The sequence below is a fragment of the Aspergillus pseudodeflectus genome (genome assembly GCF_044049435.1).
Source record: "Aspergillus pseudodeflectus strain CBS 756.74 chromosome Unknown BJX68scaffold_2, whole genome shotgun sequence".
Taxonomy (NCBI): Eukaryota; Fungi; Ascomycota; class Eurotiomycetes; order Eurotiales; family Aspergillaceae; genus Aspergillus; species Aspergillus pseudodeflectus.
In genome coordinates, this window is record NW_027263778.1 from 249,603 (window position 1) to 272,103 (window position 22,501).

The window sequence follows — 22,501 nt, forward strand, 5'->3', positions numbered from 1 at the left end:
GCCCCAAGCAGACCGTAGAGGTCGATTGCTTGTGATAGACGATCTTGGCGATCCAGATGCCCCCCTGGCTTCTCACTCTACGACCACAAGAGCGCGCTATTTCCGTGGCACGAAAAGCTGTTGGTAAGTTGGATGTATTGTGTTTTCACCTGATGCCGTTTAAAGATAATATCTAATACTAGTTTACAGCTTCGTGGGAACAAGGAGCCCTCCCGTCTGTGGTTCCGGATCTTGTGCGAAACTGTAATTCCTCCATTCACCCATGATCAGCTTGACTCCGTTGGATATCAGCGCATCTTCTTCCAATTGCTCGTTGCTCCCCGTCTCCCCGAGCTCCGAGTCACCCTTTGAATTCCATTGCCATATACCTTCCTCGCGGCGTAATACCTGCAGCGCTGTTGCGATATTTTCGTCTACTTCAGTAAGGGATGTGCCACCGATAATTGTTGCGACAGAGAACTCCGTCGTTGACGAATACTGTGCACGTCTAATAGCATATCGCAAGGACAATCTGGCCAACGACTCTCCTAGAGACTTCACGTATTGAGACGCCTGGCGTGCAGCCTGTCGGAGCCCTTCTGGTGCCGGATGCCAGTCCCCTAAAGTACCCACTGGAACGCCTTCGTCGCGCAAAAGGCCACTAGCAAGTGGGCTGGAGCTGCAGACGCATTGTACGCCCGCGTCTTTGAATAGTTGCAACCCTTCTCGCTCAAGCCGGTTGTTCTGCAGGGTCAACTGCGCCCAGGTCTGTATCACATCGATGGGTCGACCGTACAGCTGTCGTGCTCGGCGGGCGACTCTCGCCAATAGACCGATCGGATAACCTGATATTCCGACATACCGTATCTTCCCCACCGCAACCATCTCCAAGAGAACCCCAATGGCTTCCAAGACATTGTCCTCTGATACAAACTCGATATCGTGGCAGAACACCACATCCAGGTAGGTCGTTCTTAGCCGCTGAAGTGATCGATGGACCGAGTGTCGGATCCAGGCTGGCGAATAGTCTGACTTTGTAGCACTGATGCGGCCGACCTTGGTCATGAGAAAATATTGGTGCCGCTTGTAGATGGCCATCTCGCGATGTGCCAGCGCCGCTCCGATGAGTTCTTCCGATGGTTCATAATATGCCGAGGTATCGATCGCTCGGAGTCCGAGTTCAAAGGCCCGCTTCAGCACTTCTCGCGTCCGTAGTGGGTTCGGGTTCGACGTGAGCTGGTGGCTGAATCCGGCACCACCGAGAATGAGGGGTGGGAGGACCTGAATGAGCGGCGGTTTCGTCGCCATGAGAAGATAGGATATGCGTGTCTTTGGGCGTCGACAGCTTCAAAGGTGAAGGCATCGCCAGAGTCACCTTCAGTGGCAGACGACTGCCTTAATACCCGGGGTGGTCGTCCCTGCCAAATTTGGTTGCGTTGAACCAACTACCACAACGGCTATAACGGGCTTAACTCCCGCAGCGTCTGTACAAACGCTGGGCAATCTTTAATTTTCCGGGCGATGGCCTACGGCTATTGTGGTCCAATAGGAGTTGTCTGGTGATCGCTCGCTCGCATTCTCCCACTTTATGCACCAATGGCTGGTGATTGAATTTGCCCGGAATATGGAGGTTCGCTTTTAGCCGGAAATACGGGCCCACACAAAAAACCGATCAGCATGACCAACAGCGCAGCACTCACAGTTGCAGTTGGAGTCGCAGAGCAGCATTGTGGCAGTTCGTCACAATCATCTTCAATGGAACTCGGATCATTGCGCGGAAGATTTCGTCGCTCATTGGACCTCACCATTGGATTTCCGGAGATACTCCACGGTTTCTCAGACCTTCCGAGGCCGAATCGCAGAATATTTATCCCTGCGTAAGAGAGCATATGACTAGCAGCATGAGTTGACCTACATATTTGATGCAGAACAAGACTCGGACCAATGGGGAGAACGAGTTTAAATTATGCTAAATATGGCTGAACAACTGTTTTGAGCCAAGTGCTATCACCAACAATAAAGCAGCTTCACTGAACTACCCTGATAAGACCCTACTTAAGCAGCAGCGGTTGTTTTCTGAGCCAAAGCAAGCCTTGCACGGTGCCACTACAGCCGAATTAGCATGACACAACCAAGAGAGGGTTCAAGAAACTAACCTGACCACACGAAATCGGCTCATATAGCGGCGGGTGCGTCTCGTCCACACAAGTTGGTACAACCTTGAGCACGGATTCGGGGTTAAACCCGAGGAAGAACGGCATGGAGTAGCGTGATGTGCTCTGCCGATTATACACTCTGTGTACGGTCGACTTGAACCGGTTATTCGATAGCCGTTGTAGAAAGTCGCCAATATTCACGACCAATGTGCCCTCAATTGGCCTCGCGTCAAGCCACTCATCGCTGGCAGACAGAACCTGAAGACCGCCCGAGTTATCTTGCCACAGTAGCGTTACGCACTGGATGTCCGTATGCGAGCCGATTCCGACGTCAATTTCAACGTCCGTATCCTTGTCTTTGTCGAGCCCTGGAGTTCCGGGATAGTGCACGTATAGTCCGTCTGCGCCGGGGTGGGTGATGACGGAGTCGAAATAATCTTCGGGGAGCTCGAGTGAGAGAGCAAAGAGCCTGATCATCTTGCGTGCGAGGGTCAGTCGGCTCTTGTAGAATTCGAGTGTGGTTTCGCGGAATCCAGGGAGATGGCTGGTCCCATCCCAGAGGTATTCCTGTGCACCATATAAGGAGGCTTCATCGGCGAGCAGCTTCTTTTTTGCTTCTTCTGAGACGGTCGGGTCATTCAGTGGATTATACCGCACCGAGAATGTTTCCTTTTGATCTGTCGCGCGATCAGCAATCAATTTCCGGACTCGTTTCGACCAGCATACCTCGCGACTCCTTATTATTGATCTGAGTCGTTCCAACCCCATGATAGCCGTCATTGTGCTTCGCCCTGACATGCGACACCTTCTCCTTGTCCTCAGCCGTTTGCTCGAAAAAAGATTTCGCCACACCCAGTGCGCGCTGAATCAACTCTTCAGGAATTCCATGATTCTTCACATAGAAAAACCCCGTCCCCTCTGCGGCGGCTCTTATCTTCGATGCGAGCTGCTTGCGTGTTGCCAGATCGCCGTCAATCGGGGTGAGGTCGATGACGGGAATTTCGTCTTCGGTGGGAATACGAGGCGGGGCAGTCGACACCCGTCGGAATTCGGGGCCGTTGAGTGTGCGCAGTTCGAGCTGTGTATATCCGGCCATCTTTCTCGTTTACGAGGGTTCGTGATCGATAGCCTGTTGAAGGATACGGATTTATGTGTTGATTGTGATCCCCTCGACTGACGATAACGACTCCAACTGCGGCGGGCCCCGCCGGTGGGCAAAACCGCGAGCCACTAAAGTCGGTAGAGTTACACAGCTTTACGGACTCCTGGGCTGCGACTGTTCTGAAACCTTGGAGTAAACAAGACCAAGAATTGGAGTTCGCCACGGTCCGCTTGACAGCAGAGATAAGAATTTCACTGTGAGCTTCTTTATCGCTATGGCAAACTAACTGCTGTCATATATCCATTTCCGAGTTGGAGTCGACAGAGTCTTGGCCACGATGATAAGCTTGATAAAGCGTCTCGCTACTGGTTCGCCTTATCCGCGCGAGATATCGCAATCATGACTCCAAAGATAGTCATTGTCAACGAAAAGCAAAACCCGAGCGTTCTCCCCCACGATGCAGCCTTCTCCAGAGTCCAGCACTAGGCATTCAGAATGGCTTCCCTTTTGTCCCGCCTCCACGACAAAATCCTCGTCAAGAGCGTCGACCAGGATGGCAACATCCGCGTCGTCGAAGCAATCGACAACGACTCCATCCGCCCAACCCGCGTCAAGGACCGGACATGGACGCAGCTCACCTACATGTCGTTCTGGTTCTCCGCAACCGCGAATGTGAGCAACCTATATGCCGCATCGACGGGGCTTACTGTCGGCTTGAGCATGTGGGAAGCAGTCGCGTGCTCGTTTGCAGGCCAATTCCTTGCGGGATGTCTGATGGCTCTCAACGGTCGCGGCGGCGCGCTGTATCGCATTCCGTTTCCTGTGCTGTGTCGCGCAAGCTTTGGGCCGTGGGGCGCTCTGTGGCCGACGTTCAATCGCGCGGTCATGTCGATTGTATGGAATGGAGTTAACGCTGTGCAAGGTGCGCAGTGTATCTAGTAAGGCGCCTCTCGAATGGGACGAAAATGAAACTGACTGTATAGTGTATTTCTACATGCAATATTCCCGTCTATTGAAAATATCCCGGACAAGATGGGCCCCAAGTCTGCACTTAGCTCAGCCGGGATGATTTGCTTCTTGATTTACTGGTAGGTCACTGTCCTACCTGACAACAATAGCTAACATTCATTGACAGGCTTGTAAACTGCGCCTTCCTGGTCGTACCCGTCCCAAAGATGAAGTCGCTCGTCTACATCAAAGTGTTCGTCTACTACGCCGCTGTCATTGCCATGACAGGCTGGACGGTCTCGCTAGCTGGCGGGACAACTTCTGCCCTAAGCCAAGGCTCGACGATCCATGGCTCGGAAAAGAGCTGGATGATCTGCAAGTTCTTATTCATCGGCCTTGCATCGTGCGCGACCTTTATCTCCAATGCTGCGGATATGCAGCGGTACGCGCGACGGCCGAGTGATGTGATTTGGGGACAGCTTATCAGTTTTCCGTTGTCAGCGCTGATCGTTGCAGTCTTTGGGAATGTTATCGCTGCTGCCAGTGTTGGGGTCTTTGGAGAGGTTAGTCGCCTCATTGCTCTTTGGATAGACCTCGCTAACGTGAATAGCTCATCTGGAACCCGCTCGACTTCCTCGATATGCTCATGGCCGGCGAACGCTACACGTCTGGAAACCGCACAGCTTGCGCATTTATCGCACTGGCCCTCGCCTACTCTACCGTATTCTCTGCGATCTTCGAAAACTCCATTCCGTACGTCTACACTTTCCTCACGCTTCACCACCCCACATAACTAACATTCGCAGCGCCGGCAATGACATCGCCTCCCTCCTCCCGCGATATATAACCATAAAACGGGGCTTCTTCATCTGCGCACTCCTCTCCTACGCAATCTGCCCCTGGTACCTCCTCTCCTCAGCCTCCGTCTTCATAAACTTCCTCTCGTCCTACCAAATCTTCCTCTCGGCCATAACCGGAATCCTCATCTGCGACTACTACCTCCTCCGCCGAGGCGCCCTTTCAATTCCAGACCTGTACACCGCTCACCCGGAGGGGATGTACCACTACTTCCACGGGTTCGGGCTCCGCGCCTTCGCGACGTACATCATCGCCATCGCACCGAATTTCTATGGGTTTCTGAACCAGATGGGGGTTGAGGCGAGTGAGGGTGTGCAAAGGTTCTATTTTGTTGCGTATCCGGTCGGTCTGGTAGTTGCGTTTGTTGGCTATTATGGGTTTGCGCTTTGGAGGGCGCCCAAGGGGATGGTAAAGGGCAGCGGGTGGAGGGAGCCGAAGGAGTATCTCGATGAGTTTGATAGTGCGAGGTACGTCGGGGATGATATTGAGGGGGTGGAGGTGCAAGCTGTAGGTGTTGTTGGAAAGAGCGAGAAATAGAACAATTTGGCTAGAGTACGCCCAGGGGTGAGGCTGGCGGGGTTGACTCGAAGTCACCAAGCGTTTCTGTCCATATTTGCCCATCCAAACTGCCTACTCTTGCCCATCATCCGTTGAGGCTCGTTGCGAGTCATGCAACAGCGAAACTAAACCAAAACTGCCAAGAACGGCCAAGCAGCGTCTCCAAAGCTCAGCCTTGCGCCTGTGGCTTAGCGTCACACAATCTACGCCACCAACACCAAGACTCACGCCTCCCAACCTCCTCCTATACATCTATCATCCCAGCAATGCGAGACTCGGGATTCTATCTCAAGCATCCCATTCTAAAGCCCAACCCGAGAAAAATGCCCGCAAGTCTAACATCCCTCCCCCCCGAACTCCTCCTCCAAATCATCCTCTCCCTCCCAGACCTCACCCTCAGCACGCTACCAAAAACCACGCAAATCTCCACCACATTCCGCTCCCTCTTCACTACACATGCAACACGCATAGTCCACACAGCGTACAACAACGAATGGGGCCACATCGTCCTAAACTACCTCGGTCTCGGCCGACTACTCCGACAACTCCTTGCGGTTTCCCGCGTGAGCGTTATTGATCCTGCGGCACTGCAGGATCTACTCGAGAGGGTCTGGGCCGCTTTTCGGGGGCTACTGGTTGAGGAGACGCTCATGCCTGTTGCGGTTGCGGTTGCGAGGAGTTTCTTGGGCTGTGGCCGTAGTGAGGAGGCGAGGGCGTTGCTCGAGCGGGTTTGGTGTGCGGAGGAGGAGGAGGAGGGGATAGGAATTGGGTTTGCGTGGTCTGTTCCGCCGGGGATTCGAGTACCGCGTACAAACCCGGACCCGGACGACGAGGGGCAGCGGGCGATCAGCGACGCGTACGCACGCGCAACCTCCCTCCGCCGCACAGCGCTCTACCCAATCGGTCGATACCTCTTGCGGATGTACAAAGAAGCCGGCTACACAGAGACAGACCTCGACCCGTTGAATCGCGAAGTCCAGATCCTAAAAAGCCGCTTCCGACGTGCGCCTGTGATCGCCGTGGCGGAGGACCACATCTCGCTCGTGCTTGCTCCGGGGCCCTTGCCAAATTTCATAGAAGTAGCGTTATTGGAGAACGGGGTATGGTTCAGTGGCTCGGGTGACGTGCACATTGAAGGTCCGCGCGACATGCAAGATATCAAGGCTCTTATTCCCATTACGAGATGGGGGCTCGAGGAGTATCGGTTTAAGCCGGCGGAGGGGGATGAGGATGCGGAGTTTGTGGGGACAACTTCGTATGTGGCGGAGGGTATGTTTGCATACAGATACCTACCTACACCTATCCCTTCAATCATTCATCTTCTTTCGGAGGAGTTGACGAGGGCTGTGGTTTGCTACAATGCTGATGAGAGTATAGGAATGTGGGGGAACGGGATTCGGATGTACAGTGGTCCGTTGAGAGTCGCGGCTCCGGTCGGACAGGTGATTGAAGGAGGCGTTGACCCTGACGAGGAAGACAAAGGGGGCGCGGATTCGATTGATCTCTTGTATCCGCTGCCCACTGGGCGGGTATAGGATAGGGCTTGAGAGAGTGGGTGGCGATGGGACTGTCATTATCCTACCTAGCAGCTCGGGATCAAGCAATCGACTACTACACTACCGTGGCAGTGGAGGATATGCCGAGTATCCATAGACTTTGCCGATATCACTTTTATGGTGGGGTGTGCCAGTTTGGGCAGACTGCTTTGAAGGCTGTGATAGGTCGGGTCTCGTGCATCCATGGAGCCATATAGGGAAAAGGGTTATTCTTGAACAGTATATTGACTCCATTTCTACTCTTGTCCACCAAGGGGGTTGGGGTTTGCCCTTTCTTCATCACCCGGTAAGAGCGTGGAGGAAAAAACATGGAATACACGTTGGATAGGGTGGTATAATTCCACCACAGAAACCGCCTCCTGTAATGTCACACAAGATCACCACCATACCAGGGTGGGCTATGCAAAGCTGCCTGGGCCCCGCCTGCAAGATCGTGCAGTAGAAACATGGAGAGTGGTACCATTAGTAATGGATACTTCGCGCAGCCCCCGTATGGTGACGGGACAACGGCACAATCAGATAAGGAAATATAGACGTACCAGATGCCAGTGCCCGGAAAAAAGTGCCGTAAGAAAATGCCTCGGAGGCTCTACGTGGGTCGATTCCAGGAACTGAGCCTCCCCCCTGTTACACAGTGGTGGACTAGGTAGTATCAGAGCTTAGCGTCTACCTTGCCATTTCTGATACAAGTCCTAATCATGCCATAAGATTGAATATGCGAAGGAGTCCGTTGCATAGCCGGGCACAGCAATAACCAGACTTGAAACTCACCCTGTGAAATGCTACCCTACCAGCAGCGTAAGCGTAAGAACGCAAATCAGGCACTCATGCGGAACCTTGATCGCGCCATTGTTATCCGGGCGCGGGGAGGAAATCCATATATGCCATAAAAGGTTGTGGTGGAGTGCGGACAGTGGAGAGCAGACAGCCTCTCGCATCTATACTCCACGCCCGGATACGGCCCCAAACCATCCTCGCCCGATGGGTTCCTGGTGGACGAATCCCAGAGTACCAGTCATGTAGCCTCATGAGGCCCACTGCGCAGTTCAGAGAACCTTATTCGCTGGCGATCGTGCGGCTCGTAAAAGTGGGGAGCTGCGATCGCCTCGCTGGAAACGATTGGATCCATACGTATTGCGTTTGTTGCGCAGGAATGGGGAGCTTGGGGCTCGTGTTGGGCCGAGGCGCAGCTGCGACTTGTTTCGAACCTTCCTGCGGATATTGGGAGAAATGACGTCGCCGTCAACAGGTGGTGTGAGGTGCCTTGCGGGGCTTTTATATCTTCACCAAGGGGCAGAGTGGCCACCATTCTTGGTAGACAGGCACAAAGATAGAGATGCATACTATTCTTGCCAGGTGCTCGAACTATTCTCATGGAGAATGAGGCTGAGAATGTCAAACCCCGATTCCGACCACGAGCTTCATGCAGATCTACTGCAACCTACCCTGACCAGCGAATAAAGTTCCTAGAGACCCTGCCCCGTGTCAGCCTTGCCACGTTGAGTCCATCAACAGGTGTGCACAGTCCGCCGGCGGACAAGGCAGCTTTGTCCTTGTCCCCAGTCTTTGATACCGGGCGCTGGACGTTTTTGCCCGATGAACGCGCACGCTAAACCTAAATAAGCGAAAACTCTACGTACTGGTTATATCTCGCGTCTGCCTTCCCCTCAACCTTTGCATGCAAACTCTTCATCTTGGAAGTAACAGACATGCAACTACTACACTAGAGGCATCGACATCCATCATGAATACGCTCAAGAGGTTGTCCCTTGGCCAGACTGCGGCCATCGGGACGCTATACGATGCTCGGACCGAGACTTTTCTTGACCAGTCATTGCTCACTGGCGAAATACCCGCTGACGCTATCGCGTCAAGTACGGTGAATCGCGACGAGATAACACTCCTTCAGACTGGAGCTGTGAAAGAACGATTTGAGGCGCTCGATGTTTCTCCGGAGCTCGGAGCCAGTCTGTTGGCGGGCCTAGTTCCCCCTCGTGGTTCGGCACGATATCTCTCACAGCAAGGGGACAGTGTACCTACGGTCCAGCGGGCGGCCATATTAAGTGTTACGACGAAGATCGAGCAACTCAGTTTTATGGGCGGCAATACGCGGGAGCTTCTCAACTTCAATGTCCTCAAAGACTCAACAGCGACGCATGTGCTGACGGGAATAACCTGGGGCGGGAGGGCCATCGTGTCTATGCAGAAGAGGATCACACTAGAGGCGGATAAGCAGAAGTGTTCAAAGCAACTCGACCAAGCACTGGAGCCTTTCTCGAAGCCGCAGGGTAACAACCACAGCTGGCTTGACCTTCCGAGTGACGAACAGACGAATGAGGAGCCACAGGTGCGACTCTACACAGATGCAAGAGAGGTGCTGGATGGCCAGGCGGATAATGTCGCCGATGCTCTGGAGCACTTCAACCATTTCAGCCCACACGTGCAGGCCACGGGAGGAAAGCCGCTCATCTACACCCTGCTACCGATTGCGTTCCTCGTCACACTTGGCGCTATTGTCCCAAATCACGTCACTGCGGGACAGCTCAGCGCCGAGAGCTATGAGCAGACAATCGAGCTCGTCGATACGTTGGCAGAGGTGCAGCAGACACTCAACGCGCACCGACAGTTGCTTCAACAGCACAGAACATTAGTCAACGACGCGCATCTCGACCAGGTGGAGAAACAGATTTCGAAAGTCAGGGCGGCCGAAACACAACTGCGCGCAGGATATACAGAGGGACTGACTGCAGTGCGACAGAATCGAGCATCCAGCCAGGGTGTGCTTGACTTGATCTCCACAGTGAAGACCGATGTCGCGGCAGCTCGGGACCTCATGAATGTGGCAAAGAGATATGAAGACAAGGTCGCCTTTTTGGTCAGAATGATTGGACTTGGAGCTTCGTACGCAGAGAATGCCCGGACAAGTCCTCAGGAGTTGATAGAACGGGCGTCCACGTACTACAATACGTTTTACGTATTTCACTTCAACAGCCGTGCCATGGACACCTCTGAGCTTTGGAGAGAAAATAGCAAACTTCTCGAAGAGCTGTTGACGCAGGATCAGAAACCCGAAGTCCAACTCATCGACTGGGATAACTATGGCGCAGAACTTCCACAACCCTGCATTGGCCTTTATGCCAACGGAATGGTCGTCATCGAGAATGTGTTTGAGCAGAAGAAAGAAATCGCCAGCAAGCACCTCGTCCGCTACGATCGTTCATTCCTAGAGTCCACCAATGACGTCCCCACATATCGAAAGTCGTTGCGGATTCCCTGTCCTGGACCATTCTGCGAGGAGCAAGATCTCTGTCTCTGGTCCTGTGGAGACTGTCACGAAACAATCGAATTTGGTAGTCGAGATGGCTACTTCTACTGCGACTGCGGCAGAGTGCCATTCGATCGGGCGGAATTCAACTGCCAGCGACCCCGACACAAGGATGGCTATTTCCAGTTTGATCGCAACGACCTGCGTGATCTGCTTCGCTCCCTCCCCGAGCCGCGAGAGGTGAACATCCTCATCCTCGGAGAGACAGGCGTGGGCAAGTCCACGTTTGTCAACGCCTTCGTCAACTATCTCACCTTCTCTTCTTTGGATGAAGGACTGAAAGATCCGAAGCTCAACTGTATTATCCCGTGCTCGTTCACCACTCAGGTCGTCGATCAACACGGTCGGATGATCTCAAAGGATGTCGTGGTCGGCAGAGACAAAGACGAGGTTGACGGATCAAAGGGCGACTCTGCAACACAGAAAGCGACGGTGTATCCATTGTACTTTAGAGACACCCTCATTCGACTTATTGACACCCCTGGAATTGGCGATACGCGGGGCCTGGAGCAGGACAAGCAGAACATGGCCAACATGCTCGCGATTCTCCGCAACTACCCAGCCCTACATGGGATCTTGATCCTGCTCAAGCCGAATAACGCTCGACTGGGTGTGATGTTCCGGTTCTGCGTCAAGGAGCTCCTGACTCATCTGCACACGAGTGCGGCGCAGAACATGGTCTTTGGGTTCACCAACACGCGTGGATCCAACTACACGCCAGGCGATACCTTCAAGCCGCTCGAGAGTCTACTCTCCGAATACCACAACGTCATCCCACAGCTGTCTCGCTCGAATGTGTATTGTTTCGACTCAGAGAGCTTCCGGTATTTGGCTGCCCGCAAACAGGGCATTGAGATGGGGCACATGGACGACTACCGACGCAGCTGGGAGCAGTCTTCACAGGAGGCAGACCGATTGCTGGCACATTTCCAGTCGCTGCGACCACACCATACGCAAGAAACACTCAGTCTGAACGAGACGCGCCATCTGATTGCGCAGCTGACAGCACCGATGCAGCAAATCTCTGTCGCCATCACGGACACGATCGCAAAGAACAAACAACAGGCGGACGATCTCTATAATGCGCAGTTGACGAGGGACGATTTGAAGACAAAGCTTCGGATCCACAAGACAACAGTGTCCGCTGAGCAACTGACCAAGCCAAAAACAGTGTGTGCAAACGAGGCCTGCATCGAGTCCGTCTTTGACGCGTCGAGTAATTCCGAAGTACTTTTGCGCAAGAAGCTCTGTAGGTCACAGACCCCCGGGGTATTTCACAGACTAACAAGATAGGTCACAACCCATGTTGTTTGACGAATGTCCCGGTCGGCAAGGTCGGCACGCCTCAATTGAAGAACTGCTTTGCGTTCGCCGGCGACAACTGCACCATATGCAGCCACAGCTGGAAGGAACACGAGCACATCCTGGTCGAGTATGCGAAGCGTCAAGAGACAGTAGTCGACGCAAACGTACAGCGTGAGCTGACGACAACCGGCAGCATGATCAAGGCAAAAGAAAATGCCATCAAGGCCATCGAGAAGAACATTGCTGAGTTAAAGGAGGAGCACAAGCAGGTCCAGACGGCAGCTGCCAAGTTCAGTCTCTACCTCAAGCACAACTCGATCACCCATTACAACGACGCGACGGTCGAATATCTCGAACACCTGATCAGGGATGAACGAACGAAAGTGCGGACCGGGCAGAGTCGAGCCAGACTGGAATCGCTGGAGAAGGATCTTGACGATTACCAGAAGTTTGTCGAAGCGATGGAGCAAAAGGATAAGGACAGTGTGGTGGACGGCGCAGATGCGTATGCTCCGCTGAACGAAGCCGGCGTTGCGAAGCTCGTGCAGAAGCTGTACAATCTGCCGCACTACGGACAGATGCTCAAGGACCTGGCGCAGGTAGTGGCCAACGCGTACGAGGCTAATTTCCGTGAACGGCCGTACCGAATCAGTCGACGGAGTGCGTGGCGCGATTATCTCGAGGGCCAAGGACAGCGCGGCAGAAATGGCGGTTCTGTCTTTGGTCGCAAGAAGAGCGTGCGAAACCCGTTCATGGCGCCACCAACGACCAGCCGAACATTTAGTCCTAACGAGCCGAACGGGCCAAGCTCCGGTTGGTCTGAGAAGTTAATGGGACCAGCACCTCGGCAACGAGAGGAGAGCGAGTTCTGGCCTCAGTCGGAGAAACGGGGGGCGTCCTCGGCGGGACCAGTCCGGAGCATCATGGACTGGGACAACGCAGCTCCATCCAGTAGGACAGGCCCTTCTGGCGCGACATATCATGGCGCGCCGAATTCCTTTGATGGGTCAGGTCCGTTCTCAGCGCCACCGCCATATCCAGGGCCTGGAGGGGATGCCCAGATCAATGGCGGGCAGCAAGAGATTGTCGAGCGGAAGGGAGTCTGGGTCCGACTGAAGGACAAGCTGCGGAAGAAGTGAGAGCAGATGAGGAAGGAGCGATGGGGAGTGTTGTGGTAGCTTGAGCTAGTTTTCCCAGCTTTTCAGTCTGCTTGTTAGCCCCTTTAGATCAGCTCAATGAGCCCAAATTGTGTTGCTTTGAAACCGTGGTCGGCCTATGTTCTTCATTAGCTGTCCTTATCGTGTTCTCTTGGCTGAACCACTCTAGTAGTTCACAGATCGTCACTCAATCCTCGAGGATGGTTGGAACCAAACAGCAGGACAAAATGGAAACGGAGCCAGCCTTAACTAACCTTAAACAAGGCTCTGCTGGAAAAGCAGGTGGCCTAGTCCACCTTTGGCCCGGACGTGAAGCCGTAGCAGGTGATGAGTGACGATCGTTGGCCCTGAAGCCCAAGCGCACCTGTACCAATGTCTCGACTAACCAAGGGATAGATGAAGATGAGGGGCCGAACGGGCCCCTTGCGTGTCTTGTCAAACAAATTATCTGAGGGTGGACCTCTTCGCAATCTCATAAGGTGTCTCGCCAAGATGTTGACCTGCAAATGTCGCGTCGCAACTGGTGTGTTGAGCCTGCGCAATGATCAGACGACGGCTTGGAACCTTGACACGGCCTCGGTTAGGCGCCTTTGGAGGCGAGTGCGGGGTCACAGCTTCGACCACGGGCAGAGCACCCGAGAATTGCAAATCCCCGATTTGATCGGTCGTCCGCTTCTTTTGATCCGTCTGGGGAATTCCTTCGCATTGACCACATCCACCCACGGGACATGCTCGCTGTCAGACGCCGATATCCAGGCAGATACGAGGAGGCGCCGCTCGTATTTCCCCAGATTGACTCGGGACTGACCCGAACACGACACCGAGCTTCCCCAGGTATTCCACCCACGCTAACTGCAAAGAGAACGGACCTCCGTGCTGGAGCCCAGCCTGCCCAGCCACGACGAGCACCCACTAGGCCACAAGGGAAACGGCTGAACAAACCCCGGTCCCAGAAGATTCCCACCAAGGACTTTTCGAGCTGTCATGAGGGTGAGAACTTTGATTCCACCGCAAGGGTCCTGGTGAGTCCTCGATTGCTCCATGCGGAGTCCGGGGGTTGCCCCGCTCAGCTACAAGGGATGCAAATGGGGCGATAAGCACCTTATTGGAGGATCAAGACTGTCTACCAATGGGCGCTGTGCGTGGATGGCACAGACGGGACAGGGTGGCCAGGCGCCGTGTAACAACGGGGCGGTTTATATAAAGGACCTGCACTCCCATCCCTTCCTCTTCTCTTGATCGTCCCTCAGGCTTCCCAAACGGGATCTATTATCGACTCAATGGCGAACGTCAGTAGCGAAGACAAGTATGGCATCTCAGTCACCCAGGCGGAGGGGGCCAAGGTCAACACCTTCCATGGAAAGACTGCCGAAAAGCCTGGCGCGACGACAAAGAACGTCTTCAATGTTGGTGACCCTTGCCTCTACTGATGCTAATGGCTAACATCACCAGGCCGAGCTGTATGCTGCGGTCAATGAGACCAAAATCGAGAAATGGAGCAAGACCTCGATCCATCTATATTGTGAGTTACTCAACTAGCTTTGAAAATATCGCTGACCAATCTAGTCTGCATCTTCGTCGCATTCTGCTGTGCCTGTGCCAATGGTTATGATGGTGAGTTGCATGCGACCCAGTTCACGGCCTCATGCTAATCGACAGGCTCCTTGATGGGCGCCGTCCTCGCCATGGACCATTACCAGGCCACCTTCAAGACCGGCATGGATGGTCCTGAAGTCTCCGTCGTTACTTCTCTATACACTGTGTACGCTTCACATTATGATGGAATGTGAACACAGCTGACAATCCTAGTGGCTCCATGGTTGCAACCCCCATCTCCGCCGTCATCTCGGACAACTTTGGTCGCCGCAAGTGCATGTTCGCTGGCGGTTGGGTCATCATCATTGGGTCCATCATAATTGCGACTGCCAACACCCTCGCCCACTTCGTCGTCGGCCGCTTCGTCCTCGGCTTCGGCATCCAGATCATGGTTGTGTCTGCACCTGCATACGCCGTCGAGATCGCTCCTCCACACTGGCGTGGTCGCGCAGTTGGTACGTCTCACATCCCTTGAGTTCCAGGCAACGTTCCTGACAGACCAGGCTTCTATAATTGTGGTTGGTTCGGCGGTGCCATCCCAGCCGCCTGCGTGTGCTACGGCTGCAACTTTATCAACAGCAACTGGCAATGGCGCGTGCCCTTCCTTATGCAGTGCTTCGCTGCTTGCATCGTTATCGTAGCCATCTGGTTTATCCCCGAATCTCCGCGCTGGCTCATCTCACAGGGTCGTGAGCAGGAAGCGATTGACATCCTAGCCAAGTACCATGGAAACGGCGATCCCAACACCCGGCTTGTCCGTCTAGAGGTCGACGAGATGAAGGAGGGTATTCGCCAGGATGGTATCGACAAGAGATGGTGGGACTGTACGGAACTCCCCTTACCTTGGACAATTTTTGGAATTACCCAGCTGACCGTTCAGACCGCCCCTTTGTCACCACCCACAGCGGTCGCTGGCGATTCCTGCAGGTCATCATGATCTCCATCTTCGGTCAATGGTCTGGCAATGGTCTTGGATACTTCAACCCGACCATCTATAAGTCGCTCGGCTACACTTCCAGCTCCATGCAGCTTCTCCTCAACCTGGTCAACCAAGTCGTCTCTGCCATTGGCGCCTTGACGGCCGTGTACTTCTGTGACCGAATGCCCCGTCGTCCGGTTCTTGTTTATGGAACATTCGGTAAGCTCTTTGATATATACACCGGATTATCAATCCAGCTGTCAAAAACTTCGTGATACTGACGAATCAGCCTGTGCAATGTTCATGGCCGTAAACGCCGGCGTCTCGCAACCCATGATCCCACAACAGCGCGCCGGGGAACCGGTGAATATGACATTCGGCCGCACCGCGCTGGCCTTTTACTACCTCTTCAACGTGACCTTCTCCTTCACATACACGCCGCTACAGGGCGTCGTCCCCGCCGAAGCGCTTGAGACAACAACCCGCGCGAAAGGCCTCGCGCTCTCGGGATTCCTCGTCAGTGGAACGAGCTTCATCTCGCAGTTTGCCACCCCGATTGCGCTGAGGAATATCTCGACGAACTATTTTTGGATTTTTGTGGGCTGGGATATTGTTGAGTCGGGGTGTTGGTATATGTTCGGGTACGTTGCGTTCCTTTTTCTAAGTGGACTACATTCGTAGAAACTGAGGACGAAGGCTAATGATAATGTTTCCAGCGTCGAGGCTCAGGGCCGAACCCTCGAGGAACTCGAATACATCTACCAGCAACCGAACCCCGTCAAGGCGTCGAAGAAACGCGACCGTGTTGTCGTTCAGGAGGATGGGCATGTCACTGAGAAGATTACTGCCGATGACCTGTCGGCCTGAAGTTATGGCGTGGTCAGCGTGTCTGGCTGCTAGGCTTCGGTGCTCCTCACGGGACTCTTTCCTATCTTCGCACGCAACTATATCGCTTTGTCTTCCTTTGTGACACGACGGCACTAGATGTGTCTGGTATCCTGCCATGGGGTTGTAGCTACCATCAATTTCATATCCGAGCTTGGGTAGCATACGCAACATCATCAATCAATGGTCTTTGGCTCCTTACAAGATTCTAGCGTAGACGTATATGAGCTTCATCAAGTCTTATTTCTCAGCCTCTGATTGGAGTCTAGCTGGCTCCTGATTGAATGTACGAACAGGCCAACTCTGACTGGAAATGGAAAGAAAGAAACGCAATAATGGGATTGCTAACAATTGATAAGAGGACAAATGCCCTTTGTTGAGATGAAAGATTGAGATCTTTGTGCGATTTCGATTTTCATTGTTCCTGCTCGCAGGTCTTTTGTGACTGAAAAAGATACATTGAGACCAACGCGGCCCTAACTGAAGGCTGATTTGTATGGGATCCCTTGTATAGGGACTCCATTGAGATTTATAAAGCGATTATTGTCTTCCTTGTCAAACCCTTTTCTTTGTCCGTAAAGAGACATAAACCTCTACCTCTCCCTCGAAGCTAATGTGTCCATCAGGAACCCAACCGCGCTCTCTCAAGCAGCTATTCAACCCTGAACACATCCCCATCTCAATCCCAGTTCAATATCCCAAAATCTCAGCAAACATACCCAAACCACCCACAATGTCTCACCCACGAACCGCCTGCTCCACCAGCAGCACCAACCTTTGCGCCAAATGCGCCCCGCTCTACACCCACCTGCGCGGACATATCCCCGCCGACCGACTCAACTGTCCCTCCCTAACCACCTACCCTATCCACCTAAAAATCCGCATCCGCCCCGCCACAAATGCCGCCGAAGTCCAGGAGATCCACAACATCTGCCGCGACATCGCGCGCGTCATGACGCCGCAGGTGCAGAACATGTTCGGGCTCGCGCCGGGGACGCCCGTGCTATGGCCGGGCGGAAGGAGTTCCGCCGCGAGTACACGGACCTGTTCATCCTGGTCGATCTGCCGTGGGAGGTGGATGTGTCTGACTGGAATTTCATTGACGAGATCCTGGGCGTTGCCGGGTTGATTCCGCTGCTGGCGGCGGGCCAGGAGGAGTGGCAGGTTTGCAGCCCGGAGAGCGGGGAGTGCGCGCACCAGTTTCGGTTGGGGTTTTGGATTGATCATCTTAGGGAGAGTCGGAGGGCTGCGGAGCGGCGGCGGCGGAGGGAACAGCAGCAACAACGACAACAACAGCAGCAGCAGCAGCCGCAGCAGGTGGTACTGCCTGCTTTTCAGTTCCAGGGAGGCGTTCCCATGGGGTTTATGCTGTTTCCTGTGCCCTTTGTCAGGGGTCCTAATCCGAGATGATTGACTGCACAAGTAAGTACCTGGGGTTGCTATGGCGTTAGTGTATTACTTTTCCTATCCTACAACTAATTATATGCTTATTCACGGTTGGATCAAATCAATATCTTCCTATCAAAGTGTTCATTCGATACCTGTATATTATCTGCTCCCGATCTAAAGTAGGAACTGTTGTAGCATCATATAAAATTACAAGAAGCCGAACCATCACCTACAAGGCCATCGAGCAATCTTCTAAATCATACAATATACCCTCTACACCGGGAGCAAAATAGCCTAGATATATATCGCATCTTCAGAGGTGGGAGAATAGCTTAATTGCCTGATGGGATGAGTAAAGAGACTATAGCTGATGTAGGGCATGCATCAAGTGGACTAGATACTTTGAAATAAGAGTTGCTACAATCCATGCTTTGAAGAGCTAAAAAGATCTCTTATCAGTATGTTGTAATCTAATAACATCTGGCTTGCCACATGATTTTGCTTTCAGAAGCAGTCAGCTATAAGGAGATAAAAAACATTGACACTCTAGAAACCCGGCAAGCCCTCCTGAAGTGTTTTGGACCTACACGTTACTCGTTCCACTCTCGACAATCGAGTACAAAGCAATATAAAACCGTTCTTTCCCTACTCGATCTTAGTGCTCAGACACTAAATGTACCTATCCATCTTACCTCGACTATCGTGCCAAGATTTTTCAACGCCCACTCTGAAAGGGTATCGAATAGTTTTCTTTCACTTCTTTCATATCTTTTACATGCCCCTTGCCGACTGACCAGTCCTCTTCGAGACCTTGATTTCCCCTACGAGACCTGCAATCCTTCTGCGTCACGTACACCGGACTCCGCAGGCCTGAAGCTTGCATCACTATCTACCACCCTTCCCCGGCTTCCAGCCATCGGGCGATGGAGGAAGCACGAACGACAGTCATGCAATGCGTGGATTGGCCTGCAGCCTTTCCTATCTAAATCAGGGTTCCTTTCTAGACTCGGGGGATCTATTGCCAGATGGCGAATCAGGATGCAGTGTGGTACTCGACCAAGGAAGTATACGTCTGAACCCGCCTTCAAAGGGCTGCCAAAAGGCGTTTTAGGAGGAACAACTGCCCAGGACAAGGTCAGGGCAAATGAAAGGGGTATGTCAAAGGTATTAGGAGAAAGACTCCTTTAGGATCAAAAGAAAACAGAAAGGATTTGTCCAACTCGTACCCAAAGAGTCATTCCTCCCTTAGACCTTGGGCAGATCAATGAGCATTGTTCGGACAAAAGACGTCCCATCTTTCAGATGCATCCATTGTCCTGTCCCTGCAGGCTATAAATACCCCCTCGATACCCCCTCGAGAAACATCCCTCTCATCAGCGGATACCCAAGTCTCAACTCTTCTTCTCACTACAAGCAGCCCCAGCACACCTCGCCTCAGCTCACGTTAACCGAATCGAACTCAACTACAACTTTTACTCAAAGCTACGATTCAAAATGACTGCCAGAGAGAACAACCCCAACAAGACACCCAGCGCCACAGGCACAGACACGGGGTCCCACGACCACCACGAGCACCATCATGGAGGTTTCCATGAGCATAGTGCGCATCATCATGGAGGGCATTGTCACCATGACCATCATCACGGTGGACATGACCACTCTGCTTATCATTATGAAGGGCATGATCATTCTGCTCATCATCAAGGGCAGGGTGAGTCTGGTGGGAAGGCGAAGGGGAAGGGGATGGAGAAGGAGGGCAAGAAGAAATGAGTTCGTTTCCTTTATTTTTCCTTCCCTGGTCTTTCTGGTTGGTAGGTAGAGGATGTCTGTTTCTGTTACCAAAAAGCACAAAACATATGAAAAAAAAAAAGGGAGTTCAGGGTGGTTGGCTGGGGTGGTGAATAGTTATGCTAGTTTATTTGCATTCAGATCAAAATCTATTTCTTTCCGAAGATAATCCAGTACTATGCAACAGCTATAATATGAGAAAACCCAGCTGTTAATAATTATTTAAAGGAGTGCATGTTCCCGGGTTATTCCCACTGGCTAGATACCAAGGTACGACTATCAGGCTATGTAGAGCGTCATGAATCCAATGGAAGCACTTGCACAGTCCGTCTGCATTTCGTCACTCTGGCAGTTCTTGTTAAGGAGCGCGGGATATCTTCTCTGAGTCCCATTGAAACGCCCACGCAGCGACAGTCTGGCGACTGTGTCCGTCTGTCTCTCGCTCATTTCAATCATAGCTCCGGCAAGGGTGGTTTATAAATTTGGATCTAACAGCTCTCTTGACCCGGTTTGTACTATCCTATCTTGGTGGATGGGCTGGGCCAAAATAAAATAACCTCCCTCGAGTTGAATTTTACAGATCAGGTGAAAGGGGGCTGGTATTCGGCGTTTCAGCTCGTTTCCAAATGGGAAAGACTCGGTTCCAGAAACAATGGATAGACCCAATAGACAAAGGGAAACAACGGCTATGTAGAACAATCGTTTCTGGAGGCCCGCGGCAGGAGATGCACCGAACAAAGCCACGCATTTACTAGCCGTGCTTTATTACGTCTCAAATAATGCAAGAAAAGCTTGTGGCGGCGCCATATCCTGAAACAGGACGCCTATGATACTCGATTGTCTGCTGTAACGGGTCCATGGCCTTTGTTCTGCACTGCTATATAACCACCTCGAGAGACCCCCTTGGCCATCCCATCGTCATATAACCAACATTTCCGAAATTCGTTAACATTAGGAATCGACTTTCGAAAATTTCTCTTAAAAACCTACTTAGCACACTTTGGAAAGTATACACTGCATATTACTATCAATCACAAGCACTTACAGACAACCTAGAAAATGTCCGGAAACATCGGCACCTTCCCCTCGTCCGACGACGAGAGCGCCAACGGCCAGGGCCCTTCTGGATCTCGACGCTCAGGCCAAAAGAAAAACGTTTCATTCGGCGATACATCAACCTCCGGCAGGAACCAGAAGCGCCACAAGACACCCCGGGACAGCGACAGCTCCGGCGACGACCCGGACGAGGACATAACCAAGCCCGCCGCCGTAAAGAGCTGGCTCCGCTACACCCCGGAACCGCACACGCGCGTCGTCGAGATCCCCGACGAATATCCCAATGACTATGCTGATTCGGCGGCGGAGGGGGACTCGGTGACGAGTTCCATGCTCGGGCAGTCGTCGTCGGATACGAATGGGGAGGCTGCGCCAGGGCCGTTTCGGGCAAGGGCGCCGGGGAGGGAGAGGACGTCGAGTCGGGCGTCTGAGGTTAGTGATGCGGAGACTGTGACGGGGGATAATTATGGGAGTAATGGGAATGGGTCCGGGGATGAGGTGCCCGGGCCGTTTAAGAAAAGGCCTTCGCGTTCGGGCTCGGCGACGTCGAAGCCTGCGTCTGGGAGGAATGGGTCGGGGGGTAGTTTTTTTGGGCTGTTCGGCGGGTCGAGCTCAAATGCCGAGTCGTCTCACAACGCAGAGTCTGGCCCTAGCAGGATATCAGTCTCGGGCGCGGCGGAATCGGTCAAGAGCTGGTTTGCGCCCTCGGATGTACCTGGCCCCTTCAAAAAGAGCAATGCGTCGACCAACTCGAACGAAAGAACAGGCCAGGCTTCAGGTTCAGTGCCCGGACACCCTGCTGCCGATTCCACCGACAGTCCAGGCGTCACCAGCAGACTTGGTAGTGCCGCTGCATCAGTAACGAACCTATTCGCAGCATCAGATTCACCGGGCCCATTCAAGGCGAAAAACCACGCACCGAAACATACGCCTCCATTAGATAAAACACCTTCCACAAACCCCGAGTCCTCTACCAGCCAACCCGCAAGCGACGACGTTCCTGGCCCCTTCAAGCGAAGATCTAGATCGAACACGTCCCAGAATCTCACCAACGACAATGCAAACCCAGACTCCATGGCCACGCCAACAACGCCCATCTCCAACAGTGTGGAAGATATCACTGAGCGGCTAGGGACCGCGGCGTCGACAGTCAAGGACTTTCTTAGGGCGCCTGAGACGACGTCTTCTGTTAAGAATTTCTTTGCGGCGCCGGATGTGCCGGGGCCATTTAAGAACAAGGGGCCCTCGAGGGGGACTTCTTCGGAGAATCTTGGTACATCGCAATGTCCGGAGAAGGACAAGGGGCCGCAACCTCCACCGCCGCCCGGGAATACAGGCTCAACGCCTGAGAAGCCTATCGTGGTATCAGACGCTAAATCAGACGGCTCACCCCCAGGACCCTTCAAAGCAGCTTCCAAGCCCAAGGGTTCAGATACTGCGAAGAGGGATGGCGGGCAATCCAAAGAGAGTGGTTCAGGTTTCTTTTCCTGGGACAGCAAAGACAAAGACGATACCGAGAAGAACAAGTCCAAAGAGAAAGACCAGGGCGGCTCCGGCCTGTTTGGCTGGGCCTGGGGTTCAAACAAGGAACAGGAGAAGCCCGCTGGCGGAGCGTTCAATAGCTTTATGAAGCCTGACCAGCCTGCTACGACACCGTCCTCGACATTCACATTCAGCAACCCCAATCCACTCGCTGAGAAGAACACGGTCAATGATCCCCCGGTGAGGGACTGGTTTTCCAACAACGGCAATGGAGACAAGTCGAAGGCCGATGACGCGGTTTCCCCAAAGACTGGGGCCGATCAGAATGGTACTGGCCCAGCCACGGCGCCTGTCGCGAACAGTGTTGAGAAGAATGGCTCTGCTTCTTCGACCCCGAAGGACAAAGATGCTTCGCCACCTGCTCAGACGCCATCAGCCAAGG

At 53.2% G+C, this 22,501-nt stretch overlaps 8 protein-coding genes across 8 annotated transcripts; 5 read left to right on the forward strand and 3 right to left on the reverse strand.

The window, feature by feature from the left end:
• Positions 1 to 87: 87 nt before the first annotated feature.
• Positions 88 to 1,426, reverse strand: BJX68DRAFT_78362 (Aldo/keto reductase family-domain-containing protein). The gene has a single exon (XM_071049757.1). The coding sequence runs from the start codon at positions 1,285 to 1,287 to the stop codon at positions 184 to 186; it is 1,104 nt and encodes a 367-aa protein (XP_070904789.1). The 5' UTR covers positions 1,288 to 1,426; the 3' UTR covers positions 88 to 183.
• BJX68DRAFT_78367 (uncharacterized protein) lies at positions 1,427 to 1,982 on the reverse strand. The gene has a single exon (XM_071049758.1). It carries the CDS (start codon positions 1,866 to 1,868, stop codon positions 1,566 to 1,568), a length of 303 nt encoding a protein of 100 aa, XP_070904790.1. The 5' UTR covers positions 1,869 to 1,982; the 3' UTR covers positions 1,427 to 1,565.
• On the reverse strand, positions 1,952 to 3,481 carry BJX68DRAFT_78360 (isopenicillin N synthase family dioxygenase). Its single transcript, XM_071049756.1, has 3 exons — positions 2,862 to 3,481; positions 2,136 to 2,812; positions 1,952 to 2,085 (listed from the first exon to the last, which is right to left on the reverse strand). Exons 1-3 carry the CDS (start codon positions 3,229 to 3,231, stop codon positions 2,035 to 2,037), a joined length of 1,098 nt encoding a protein of 365 aa, XP_070904791.1. The 5' UTR covers positions 3,232 to 3,481; the 3' UTR covers positions 1,952 to 2,034.
• On the forward strand, positions 3,334 to 5,612 carry BJX68DRAFT_78369 (nucleobase cation symporter-1 family protein). The gene is made up of 5 exons (XM_071049759.1): positions 3,334 to 4,175; positions 4,221 to 4,325; positions 4,373 to 4,748; positions 4,796 to 4,938; positions 4,992 to 5,612. The coding sequence occupies exons 1-5, from the start codon at positions 3,733 to 3,735 to the stop codon at positions 5,578 to 5,580; spliced, it is 1,656 nt and encodes a 551-aa protein (XP_070904792.1). The 5' UTR covers positions 3,334 to 3,732; the 3' UTR covers positions 5,581 to 5,612.
• Positions 5,613 to 5,615: 3 nt separating this feature from the next.
• BJX68DRAFT_224303 (uncharacterized protein) lies at positions 5,616 to 7,467 on the forward strand. The gene is made up of 2 exons (XM_071038242.1): positions 5,616 to 6,870; positions 6,979 to 7,467. The coding sequence occupies exons 1-2, from the start codon at positions 5,868 to 5,870 to the stop codon at positions 7,134 to 7,136; spliced, it is 1,161 nt and encodes a 386-aa protein (XP_070904793.1). The 5' UTR covers positions 5,616 to 5,867; the 3' UTR covers positions 7,137 to 7,467.
• A 1,394-nt stretch (positions 7,468 to 8,861) lies between these two features.
• Positions 8,862 to 13,042, forward strand: BJX68DRAFT_275519 (uncharacterized protein). Its single transcript, XM_071047865.1, has 2 exons — positions 8,862 to 11,731; positions 11,776 to 13,042. The coding sequence occupies exons 1-2, from the start codon at positions 8,902 to 8,904 to the stop codon at positions 12,924 to 12,926; spliced, it is 3,981 nt and encodes a 1,326-aa protein (XP_070904794.1). The 5' UTR covers positions 8,862 to 8,901; the 3' UTR covers positions 12,927 to 13,042.
• A 990-nt stretch (positions 13,043 to 14,032) lies between these two features.
• BJX68DRAFT_275521 (putative MFS lactose permease) lies at positions 14,033 to 16,326 on the forward strand (the record flags this gene model as incomplete). The annotated part of the gene is made up of 9 exons (XM_071047866.1): positions 14,033 to 14,350; positions 14,397 to 14,466; positions 14,511 to 14,558; positions 14,604 to 14,706; positions 14,754 to 14,995; positions 15,044 to 15,364; positions 15,421 to 15,678; positions 15,749 to 16,100; positions 16,176 to 16,326. The coding sequence occupies exons 1-9, from the start codon at positions 14,225 to 14,227 to the stop codon at positions 16,324 to 16,326; spliced, it is 1,671 nt and encodes a 556-aa protein (XP_070904795.1). The 5' UTR covers positions 14,033 to 14,224.
• Positions 16,327 to 17,077: 751 nt separating this feature from the next.
• BJX68DRAFT_261075 (uncharacterized protein) lies at positions 17,078 to 17,754 on the forward strand (the record flags this gene model as incomplete). Its single annotated transcript, XM_071044069.1, has 2 exons — positions 17,078 to 17,308; positions 17,365 to 17,754. The coding sequence occupies 2 exons, from the start codon at positions 17,078 to 17,080 to the stop codon at positions 17,752 to 17,754; spliced, it is 621 nt and encodes a 206-aa protein (XP_070904796.1).
• Positions 17,755 to 22,501: the final 4,747 nt, after the last annotated feature.